General features: G+C 39.7%; 2 protein-coding genes across 3 annotated transcripts; both read left to right on the top strand.

Moving 5' to 3' along the window:
• Positions 1–3,540, top strand: LOC104718664 (disease resistance protein RPP5-like). Its single transcript, XM_010436448.2, has 5 exons — positions 1–1,185; positions 1,671–1,982; positions 2,094–2,443; positions 2,543–2,998; positions 3,124–3,540. The coding sequence occupies exons 2-5, from the start codon at positions 1,755–1,757 to the stop codon at positions 3,263–3,265; spliced, it is 1,176 nt and encodes a 391-aa protein (XP_010434750.1). The 5' UTR covers positions 1–1,185; positions 1,671–1,754; the 3' UTR covers positions 3,266–3,540.
• On the top strand, positions 3,795–9,185 carry LOC104718662 (protein SUPPRESSOR OF npr1-1, CONSTITUTIVE 1-like). Of its 2 annotated transcripts, XM_010436447.2 has the most exons (7): positions 3,795–4,354; positions 4,443–5,526; positions 5,628–5,936; positions 6,123–6,605; positions 6,710–7,192; positions 7,390–8,646; positions 8,734–9,185. In XM_010436447.2, exons 1-7 carry the CDS (start codon positions 3,897–3,899, stop codon positions 9,016–9,018), a joined length of 4,359 nt encoding a protein of 1,452 aa, XP_010434749.1. In that variant the 5' UTR covers positions 3,795–3,896; the 3' UTR covers positions 9,019–9,185. The 2 variants fall into 2 exon arrangements, with proteins under 2 accessions (XP_010434749.1, XP_019086568.1); XM_019231023.1 differs by lacking the exons at positions 7,390–8,646; positions 8,734–9,185 and having other exon boundaries at positions 6,744–6,886.

Genomic DNA, 10,727 nt, shown 5'->3' on the forward strand with positions numbered 1-10,727 from the left:
ACGCAACTATCTAACATATACCTATTAACATACACCCATTAATACACATACACATATCTAAGTATATATTAAACATGTAGCATACGACCGAACTCAATTATCACTAACACTCCCCCTTAATTTAGTTTCGGTCTAACTCTAATTGTCTGTCAACAGTCTTGGAGTCTCCATGAATTTCATCACGTGTACTCCGTGATCTTCTGTCACTTCTACTCCAAATGTTCTGGCAACCTTCTTCCACTCACTTTTTCTTCGTTTATCCCAGCTTTCAACTTCATAGTCAATATTCTTCTTCCTTGAGGATCATTTATGGAACAGCGATTGAAACACCTCTTTGATGATCTTCTCTCCTTGGCTTGTCATCACTTGGATATTCCCTGCAACTGCCTACTTCTCCCTTTTATCTCTTGGGTAAACAGTTCCTTTCTTGCTTGGTGTCTTCCTTTGAACACCATCAGATTCACGTCTCGTGCGTGAAACGTTTTCACGTCTTCATCGGTTATCTTATCAACCGATTTATGCTCCGTTTTTTCTATGAGGTAAGCATCCTCCTTTAGTGCTTGGTGTTCAATTTGATCACCATAAAGTGCTCCATTTTTTCTTTGAGGTAAGCATCCTCCTTTATTGGTTGGTGTCACTCTTTGATCACCATCACGCCTCTGTGACGTCTCTTCTTCGGTTATCTGTATAACCTCACAATTTGTGCAGTGCGTGAATCTTCTCCACGTCTTCCTCGAACAAGCTTCAGAATTCTCCTTCCACAACTCAAAGGAGAATAAAAGAAAATAAAGTTCTTGTCATTCTTGATGATGTGGATAATCTAAAGTTACTTGAGACCTTGGTGGGAAAAACTGAATGGTTTGGATCAGGAAGCAGAATTATTGTGATCACCCAAGATAGGCAACTTCTCGAGGCTCATAAGATTGATCTTATATATGAAGTGGAGTTCCCATCTAAAGCTCTTGCTCTTAAGATGTTATGCCGTTCTGCTTTTGAGCAAGACTCCCCACCCCGTGGTTTTATGGAAGTCACAGTTAAAGTGGCCGAGCTCGCAGGTTATCTTCCTTTGGGTCTGAGTATGTTGGGTTCGTCTTTAAGAGGAAGGGGAAAAAAAGAGTGGGGGGAGATGCTGTCTGAGCTCCAAAATGGTTTGCACGAAGATATTGAGAAAATATTAAGAGCTAGGTACGATAAGTTAGATCAAAATTGCCAAGAGTTATTTGTTTACATCGCATTTGCATGTTTATTCAATTGTGCCCAAGTTAGTTACATCAAAGACTTTCTCGAAGATAGGCTTAGCGATAGGCGTAAAGTGTTGGCTGAGAAGTCCTTCATTCGCATAACATCACGATATGAAACTATAGAGATGCACAGATTCATTCATATAACATCACGATATGAAACTATAGAGATGCACAGTTTGCTACAGAAGTTGGGCAGAAAAATCGTTCACGCAGAGTCCATTAATAATCCTGGAAAACGTCGATTTCTGGTGGATGCTGACGATATATTTACCCATAATACTTTAAGTTATTTTGCGTATTCTCATAATGTGTCGTTACTTTTATACCAGTAGTAATTAATATGTCATTTGGTCGACATTGATCAACTTGGACGCATTGTCTCCACTTCCACATGCTTAATAATGGTTTTCTTGGGATTTTTTACAGGGCACGGAAACTCTGGTAGGAATATATTTCAACACATCAGATATCAGTGAGCCATTTTTGATACAGGAAAAGTCGTTCGAAGGCATGTGTAATCTCCAGTTTCTAATAGTTTGCGATTATGGCTGGGGGCGAAAGAACGAAGCCAGCAGATTGTATCTACCTCAGGGACTCGTTTATTTGCCCCGTAAACTCAGATTGCTAATCTGGAATAACTTTCCACTAAAGAGTTTTCCATCTAATTTTAAGGCCGAGTTTCTCGTTGAACTAGAAATGGAGGATAGTAAGCTTGAGAAGCTGTGGGAAGGAACTCAGGTACTAAATTCCAAATTTTATTTCAAAGTTTCAAATGGTGTTTGCTTAGTTGTTAATGTTTTCATACTTTTTTGTTAGAAAGCCCTAATGAATCTGTCTGTTTGTTTTCAGGCACTTGGAAGCCTCAAGAAGATAAATATGCGTAATTCGAGATATTTGAAAGAAATTCCAGATCTATCTTTAGCCATAAACCTTGAGAAATTATATCTTTTTGGATGCAAGTCCTTGTTGACACTTCATTCCTCGATTCAGTATGTCATTAAACTTAGGAGGTTAAATATGGGGAATTGCACAAAGCTAGAGAGTGTTCCAACTCATGTCAACTTGAAATGCTGGAAGTCTCTAGAGTACCTCAATCTCAGAGGATGTATCCGGTTGAGAAATTTCCCTCAGATTTCGTTGTACAATTCAACCGGTTTCTTTTGGTCGGAATTAATATTAACCCTCAGTTATCTTGAGCAGTAAGTCTCTCTCTCTCTCTCTCTCTCTATGTTTTTACTGATTGACATCAGAGTGCTTTCTCTTATGAATCTTCATTACTTCTCTCTACCGTCTCCCAGGGCGTCTTCTTCTTCTCGCAGCAGATACGATGTTTTCTCAAGCTTCAGTGGGGACGATGTTTTCTCAAGCCATTTTAAGAAGGAGCTCCACCACAAATCAATCAGTACATTCATGGACCACGGGATCGTGAGAAGTCGCTCAATCGGCACTTCGCTTTTATCGGCGATTAGAGAATCGAGGATCTCAATCGTCATCTTCTCTAAGAACTACGCTTCTTCCACCTGGTGCTTAAATGAATTGGTGGAGATCCATGATCAGTCTTGTAAGACATTGTTAGGGAGAAGATCAGTCATTCCGATTTTCTACGACGTTGATCCTTCGGAAGTTAGAAAACAGACCGGTGAATTTGGCGAGGCCTTCAAATTGACATGCGAGCGCAGACCAGAGGACAAACAAAGATGGATACAAGCTCTCAGGGATGTAGCTAGTTTGGCTGGAGAGGATTATCGAAACTGGTATATTGTTTTCTCTGTTCCATTATTGGTGTGTGTATTTTAATTTTAATTAGTATATCTTTGCATAAACTTCCGCTGTGCTTTTAGGGTGCCTCTCTAATGACGCGTTCAACTATTGTTATTAGGCCTGACGAAGCAACCATGATTGCAAAGATATCCGAAGATGTTTCAAATAACATTATTACACAATGGATTTTTTTTGACGAATCAGTCGGACTTGAAGCTCATATAGGTAACGAGTTCAATATCAGGAAGAGAAGATGGTAGGAATTGCTGGACCTTCAGGGCAATTCGAGATGACTATGTCATGAACACTGGGAAGAACAGTTTATGTAAGAAATTCTTGAACAAAATGGATATAAAGATAGAGCAATTAGTGTGGTGGAGTGGAGCAATGGCTTAAAGCACAAGAAAGTTCTTATATATCGTTCTTGATGCTTGATGATCTAGGTCTGTTAAAGACCTTCGTGGGAGAAACTGGATAGTTTAATTGTGCTTCCTAGCAAAACTATCGTGTGTTGATGACTAAAAGATATGGAAGAAATGTTGATATTTTTAATTTTGTAAATTTATCTTTAAATTAGTCGACATCAAAGATAAGTTAATAAACAAAATACGGCAAAAGAATATGTTAGTTAACATTTGTTTTTTTTTTTTTTTTTTAACTTTAAAGAAAAAAAACACTTGTATTTTTAAAAAAATCTCACCAGTCCCATACGAAAGGCAAAACAAAGCACAGTCATTTTAGTAAAATTACAGACGAAATTATATTAAAAAAAAAAAAAAAGTCTTCGCGCAAGTCTTCTTCTCCGAGTCACACTTTTACGAAGTTTCTCTCTTTATCTCCTTCTCCATATTACTGCTTTACCTCAAATGTTGAGAACGATATCTCTTCTCTATGGCTTCATCTTGCAGTCGGAGATACGACGTTTTCCCAAGCTTCAGCGGCGAAGATGTCCGTAAATCATTCCTCAGCCATCTTCTCAAGGAGCTTAACCGCAAATCAATCAATACATTCATCGACCACGGGATCGAGAGAAGCCGCCCAATCGCCCCTGAGCTTTTATCGGCGATTAGAGGATCGAGGATCTCAATCGTCGTCTTCTCTAAGAAATATGCTGCTTCCACCTGGTGCTTGAATGAATTGGTTGAGATCCACCACTGTTCCAAGGAATTGGATCAAATGGTGATTCCAATTTTCTACAACGTTGATCCTTCGGAAGTTAGAAAACAGAGCGGTGAATTCGGAAAGGTCTTTGAAGAGACATGCAAGGGAAAATCAGATGATGAGAAACAAAGATGGATAAGAGCTCTCGCAGATGTGGCTAATATGGCTGGAGAGGATTCTCGAAACTGGTATTGTTTCGAATATTTTGTTTGATTAGGCTTAAGACTGCGATTGTAGAGTGTTCCTTGTTGACTATTTGAGTATTGATTTTTTTAGGTGTGATGAAGCCAACATGATTGAAACAATTGCCAATGATGTTTCCAATAAGCTCATAACACCACCATCGAGTGATTTTGGTGATTTTGTTGGTGTTGAAGCTCATTTAGAGAGCTTGAATTTATTGTTGTGCTTGGAATCTGAAGAAGCTAGAATGGTAGGGATTGTAGGACCCTCGGGGATTGGTAAGACTACCATTGCAAGAGCTTTGTTTACTCAACTCTCTACTCAATTCCACCATTGCGCTTTCGTAGCTTATAAAAGAACCAACCGAAACGACTATTGCATGAAGCTGTGCTGGGAAGAACGTTTTTTATCAGAAATTTTATGTCAAAAGGACATCAAGATTTTGCATTTAGGTGCGGTAGAACAAAGGCTAAAGAACAAGAAAGTTCTTATTATACTTGACGATGTGGATGATCTTGAGATGCTAAAGACCTTGGTGGGACAAACTGGATGGTTTGGATTAGGGAGCAGAATCATTGTGATCACTCAAGATAAGCGGCTTCTCAAGGCTCATAGTATTGACCTTATTTATGAGGTGGAGTTCCCATCTAAAGATCTGGCTCTGCAAATGTTTTGTCGATCTGCTTTTGGGGAAAACTCTCCTCCTAGTGATTTCATGAAGCTAGCTGGTGAAGTTGCAGTTCTTGCCGGAAATCTTCCTTTAGGTCTGACGGTCTTAGGTTCTTCTTTAAGAGGGAAGGATAAGGAGGAGTGGATGGAGATGCTGCCTAGGCTCCAAAATGGTCTAGATGGTAAAATAGAGAAAACATTAAGAATTAGCTATGATGAGTTAGATGGCAAAGATCAAGACTTATTCCTTTACATTGCGTGTTTATTCAATGGTCACAAAGTCAATTATATCAAAAACTTGCTTGGAGATAGTGTTAACACTGGGATTAAAATGCTGGCTGACAAGTCCCTAATACGTATAACACCACCCAATAAAACAGTTCAGATGCACAACTTGCTACAGAAGTTGGGTAAAGAAATTGTTCGTTCAGAGTCTATTCACAATCCTGGAAAACGTCGATTCTTGGTGGATGCTAAGGATATTATTGATGTATTTACGGAAAACACTGTGAGTTCTTCTGCATATGATTGACGTGTCTAACTCTATATAAAAAAGTTCATTGAATGTTTCTCAAGATATTGTCTTTCTTTTGTGGGGATTTTTTTCAGGGTACAGAAAATGTGTTAGGCATATATTTTAACACATCAGGAATCAATGAGCCATTGGTTATAAGTGAACATTCTTTCAAAGGAATGCGCAATCTCCAATTTATAAAAATTTACAAGGAGTGGTCGGGGGAGACTAGTGAAGGCATATTGGATTTACCTCGAGGCCTTGTTTATTTTCCCCGTAAACTCAGATTGCTACATTGGGACGAATATCCATTGAAGTGTATACCTTCTAACTTTAGGACAGAGTTTTTGGTTAAACTAACAATGGAGAATAGCAAGCTTGAGAAGCTGTGGGAAGGAATCCAGGTATTTTCATGTTTTGTTCTCACCCTCAACCAATAATTCTTAGCTTTACATTGTAGAACGTTACCCTCACCCAATTTTACTGAGCTTTACATTGCAGAACTTTATTTTAATGTTCTACATTTAGTTTTATAGTTTTGCTAATTAATATCGAGGAAGTTTTATAGTTTTGCCGTATTTTGTTTACAGCCACTTCGAAATCTCAAGAAGCTAAGATTGGACGGGTCTAGGAAGTTGAAAGATATTCCAAATCTTTCAAAGGCCATAAATCTCGAGAAACTGAATCTTTGGGGATGTGCATCTTTGGTTACACTTCCTTCCTCCTCTATTCGAAACCTCATTAAACTTAGGAAAGTGACCATGGAGGGATGCATAAAACTCGAGACTCTTCCAAATGACGTCATCTTGGGATCTTTTGATTACCTCAATCTCAGTGGATGCTTAAGGTTGAGAAGTTTTCCTGGGATTTCAAGAAACATCTCGGGGCTCATTCTTGATGGAACTGCAATAGAAGAAGAAGATTCTGTCAGCATTGAGAATATCTCTGGGATCACTAACCTTGATTGGAGTGGTTGTCCCATGAGATGTATGCCTTCTAACTTTCATCTAGAATATCTCGTTGAACTCACAATGAGAGATAGCAAACTTGAGAGGCTATGGGAAGGAGTCCAGGTATTTTTCTCTAAAGTTTCATAATTAGGTTTTGTTTTCAAGTTTGTCACTTTTCTTCACCTCAAATTTCAGTTAATGCATTGTTTTCTCATTTCTGCTTTCAGTCGCTTAGAAACCTCGTGTATATGGATTTGTCAGGAAGTGAAAACCTGAAAGAAGTTCCAGATCTTTCAGAGGCCATTAATCTCGAGAGATTGGAACTCAACGACTGCAAAAGTTTGGTTTTTTTCCGTTCCTCCATTGGGAATCTCAATAAACTCAAGGTGTTGCGCATGAGTGGATGTACAAGACTCGAGTCTCTTCCTACTGATGTCAACTTGGTATCTCTCGATTATCTTAACCTCAGTGGCAGCAAAAGGTTGAGAAGTTTTCCTCGGATTTCAAGGAACATATCAAGGCTCTTTCTAGATGGAACTGCCATAGAAGAGGACCAAGACTGTTTCTTTATTGGTGAAATATGTGGGCTCACTGAACTTTTTTGGAGTGACTGTCCAATGAAATATATGCCTTCTACTTTTCACCCAGAATATCTCGTTGAACTCACAATGCCAGGTAGCAAGCTTGTGGAGTTGTGGGAAGGAGTTCAGGTAAAGTTTCTCGTCAAATCTTTGTTAATATTATTTTGCTATATGATTTGCTTGATCAGTAGACTTAGTTAAGAGTATATTTTTTTAGTAAAGCCTTATACTATGGCAAGTCCAATAACCTTAACATAATTGCCTTACAAAATCAGTTAACACCAAAATTGGCTAATTGATAACAGTATGTTTTATTTCTGTTTCAGTCGCTTAGAAATCTCAGGAAGATGGATTTGTCAAGAAGTGAAAACCTGAAAGAAATCCCAAATCTTTCTAAGGCCACCAATCTCGAGTATTTGGATCTAACCGCATGCAAAAGTTTGGTGATTCTTCCTTCGTCAATTAGGAATCTCAACAGACTGAAGAAGCTGAGCATGAAAGGATGCACTAGGCTCGAGGTTCTTCCAAATGATGTTAACTTGGAATCTCTCAATCACCTCGATCTCAGTGGATGCTCACAGCTGAGAAGTTTTCCTCAGATTTCGACAAGCATTTCACTGCTCTATCTAGACTACACTTCCATTGAAGAAGTTCCTTCTTGGATTGAAAATTTCTATGGGCTCACTACTCTAATGATGCGTGGTTGCCAAAGGTTAAAAAACGTTTCTCCAAACGTTTTTAAATTGGGAAGTCTTACGGTGGTAAACTTTTCAGACTGTGGAGGAGTCACAGCATTAGGTAGTGCAAGTATGGTTGCAACAGTACAACTAAATCCTCGAATAATATATTTGTGTGGCGAACGTTTTTACTCGCCGTATTCAATCTTAACAGTGTGTGCAAAGAATTGTGAATCGCTCCAGATTGTATCTCACTCCTTCCTCAATCCAATGAGTGGTCTTGAACTCCATAATTGCTTCAGTTTGGATCAAGATACGCGGGAACTCATCGTACAATCGGCTTTCAACTATGTCATCTTACCTGGTAGAGAAGTGCCGACATATTTCACGCATCAAGCTGGTGGCAGTTCCCTAGATATCTCTTTACCTCAGAGCTCTCTCTCTCAACAAAATTTGGGATTCAAGGCTTGCATCATGCTTGAACCTCCTACTGACCCCAATGATCGTTCTGGAAACATCGGAGTGGGGTGGTACTTCAGAGGCAAAAGCAGTGTACATCATTTTTACGTTGACGTGGACTCATGTAAGGTGGATCATCTGGTTATGTTCCAGTTTGGGTTCCTGGTAGGAGATATCAACGATCCTCCATCTGAGCTAGACTACAACCGTGTGGAATTTGAGTTCTTCCACCATTACAATGCTTGTTCTTGCATCAGATGTGGGGCTAACCGCTGCACACAAACGTGTCCCTTGTCGCTCGAGAGGATAAAAGGATGCGGTGTACGACTGTTTAATGTTTCTCCATCTCCAGGTGGTGCTGCTAGAATCTCTGAAACAGAGTACAACCAACAGTCCGGAGAAAAATGTAATATTGTAGAGACTGGGAGAAGTAAGAAGCGGAAGCTGGTACGCCTTTTGGATCAAAATTATGCCAAAATCAATACCATAGGGTGAATTATTTAATAGAATAGATTGTTTGATTGATAAATGCAGATTACATCAGGAACATCTGAAGAATGTTTGAACTTACCAGACCAAATAGTAGCAGACGACACAGGATTGACGGCTCCAAATCTGGAGCTTTCGTTATGGCAGGGAGAAGCTTCTGCCCGGGTTTCTTCTAGAAGGAAGATAATGTCGTCAGCAGTTTCTTCTAGCAACTTTCATGATGATGGAGCATCGTTGTCTCTTTCCCTTTCTCCTTCGTATCCATATATGGAGGAAGAAGTCTTGTGTATTGATCCCATGATAACTGAATGTTATGAGCCAAAGCCTTAGCCTTAGCTCTAGTTGTCACACCCGTTATCTAAACTAAAGAACAAGGAGATTGAAAACTAACTTCCCTTTAACCCAAGTCTCTCTTTGAGAATTAGGTTAATTGTTGGAAGCTTGGAATTCTCATTAGCATAAGAGGGTTCTTATATAGAACCTTACAAATCGATCTATCTCTCCTATTAAAAGAAAACTATATAAAACTTTAAATCTAACTTAAAAGGAATAAAACCATAATTATATATCCTAATAATATATCAAAAGCCAATGATCTTATCATTACTCCCCTCTTCCACTTGAAGCTTGAGGTCTTCCACTTGAAGCTTGTCCTCAAGGTTCAGCTCATGGCATGTCCTCCTCTTCAATTGGTTCGTCGTCCTGATTAGCTCCATCATTGACTACCGTGATTTAAAAAAGGACTGGTTTGCAAACATGCCTTCGGGTGAAGAATTCATCACAGTTGAAGCAGAGATTTTTTGCTCGTCGCTCTTCCATTTCTGCGGTGGTCAATTTCTTCAAAAACAGTTGTTGAGGAGCCGGTTTCTCTTCTGTTTGTTGGGGCAACTGAGCTTCCTCGTCTTTTCCACCCTTGGAGCTATCACGATTTCCTGTTCTAGGGAACAAGACCGAGTGTTGAGCTATTGGTGCCAAATGTCCTCCAAACGTTCATGTCCGCTTGTCATTATCGATCTTGTATTCATTATCTCGAGCATATTCCATAGCTTTAAAAATTGTCTCAGGACGGAGATACTCGACTTCCTTCCTTAAACTATCTGTAAGTCCAACGCAAAACTGCCACAGTTGCTGGTCTCCAGTTAGTCTCGTTTGCCTTCCCAAACATTCCTCAAATTGGTTACAATACTCATCAACTGTTTTCCTATGTCGTAGATTACATAACTCTCCAATTGGACTCACAACATCGGCTTTTCCAAAACGACTTTTACAAATCCTTTTAAATTCAGCCCAGCCTAGCCTATGCGTGACTAACCTTCTCAAATTGTTGTGCCAGTGATAAACTTTACCAGTCAGGACAAAGGTTGCTTGGCGAACTCGTGCATCATCATTGAAGATGCCTTGATCTTCGAAATAATCTTCGCACTTTTGCAGCCACTCGACAGCGTTAGCCGTTCCGTCGTAAGGTGGAAACTCCATTTTGGCTGGTGTTACGGTGTATTCAACCAAACCACCACCGCCTTCGTTTCTAAGCTTATCCTCTTTCCCTCCTCTCAATCATGTCTGCACACGGAAATCACCTTGTGAGAAGTCAAAATTAGTTTTCTCCCCAATCTGTCTCACATGCCAATCTCCACCTCCATCTGTTCGCCGGTGACCTCGCTCCTTCTCCTCCGAGCAAAACAGCCATGGTCCACAAGAGTAAGCGTTTTTTTGTTCCTATCTCATTTGATTGGCTTTTGTCATCACAGATGCTTGCTCACCAAACGCTTGATTCAGTTGTGTTGCAGCAGATTTTGAAGTCTCGTTCAAGGTTGTGGCTTTTGCTGTTACCAAACTTTTCTGCATCTCCGTCTGCTCTTGTGGTAACTCTTCTACAAGAGCTTTTGTCTTATCACGTTGTTCTTCATGCAAGGCTGCGACCATCTCTAGTGTCGTTGAAGTTGTGTCCAACGCGGCTTGTTGCGTCTCTGTAGTTGTTTTGAGGTTTTCCACCGTTGAACATAAGGGATTCAATATTCCCTTGATTTCGCAGATTTTCC

This window comes from Camelina sativa, chromosome 10, assembly GCF_000633955.1.
Source record: "Camelina sativa cultivar DH55 chromosome 10, Cs, whole genome shotgun sequence".
NCBI classification, from domain to species: Eukaryota; Viridiplantae; Streptophyta; class Magnoliopsida; order Brassicales; family Brassicaceae; genus Camelina; species Camelina sativa.

Excerpts from the sequence above, each read along its gene's own strand:
- LOC104718662 (XM_010436447.2), top strand. The coding sequence starts at position 3,897 with ATGGCTTCATCTTGCAGTCGGAGATACGACGTTTTCCCAAGCTTCAGC. Across the intron at positions 4,355-4,442 it reads GGAGAGGATTCTCGAAACTG|GTGTGATGAAGCCAACATGA; the intron begins GTATTGTTTCGA and ends TGATTTTTTTAG. Across the intron at positions 8,647-8,733 it reads GAAGTAAGAAGCGGAAGCTG|ATTACATCAGGAACATCTGA; the intron begins GTACGCCTTTTG and ends TGATAAATGCAG.
- LOC104718664 (XM_010436448.2), top strand. The coding sequence starts at position 1,755 with ATGTGTAATCTCCAGTTTCTAATAGTTTGCGATTATGGCTGGGGGCGA. Across the intron at positions 1,983-2,093 it reads AGCTGTGGGAAGGAACTCAG|GCACTTGGAAGCCTCAAGAA; the intron begins GTACTAAATTCC and ends GTTTGTTTTCAG. Across the intron at positions 2,999-3,123 it reads GGAGAGGATTATCGAAACTG|GCCTGACGAAGCAACCATGA; the intron begins GTATATTGTTTT and ends TATTGTTATTAG.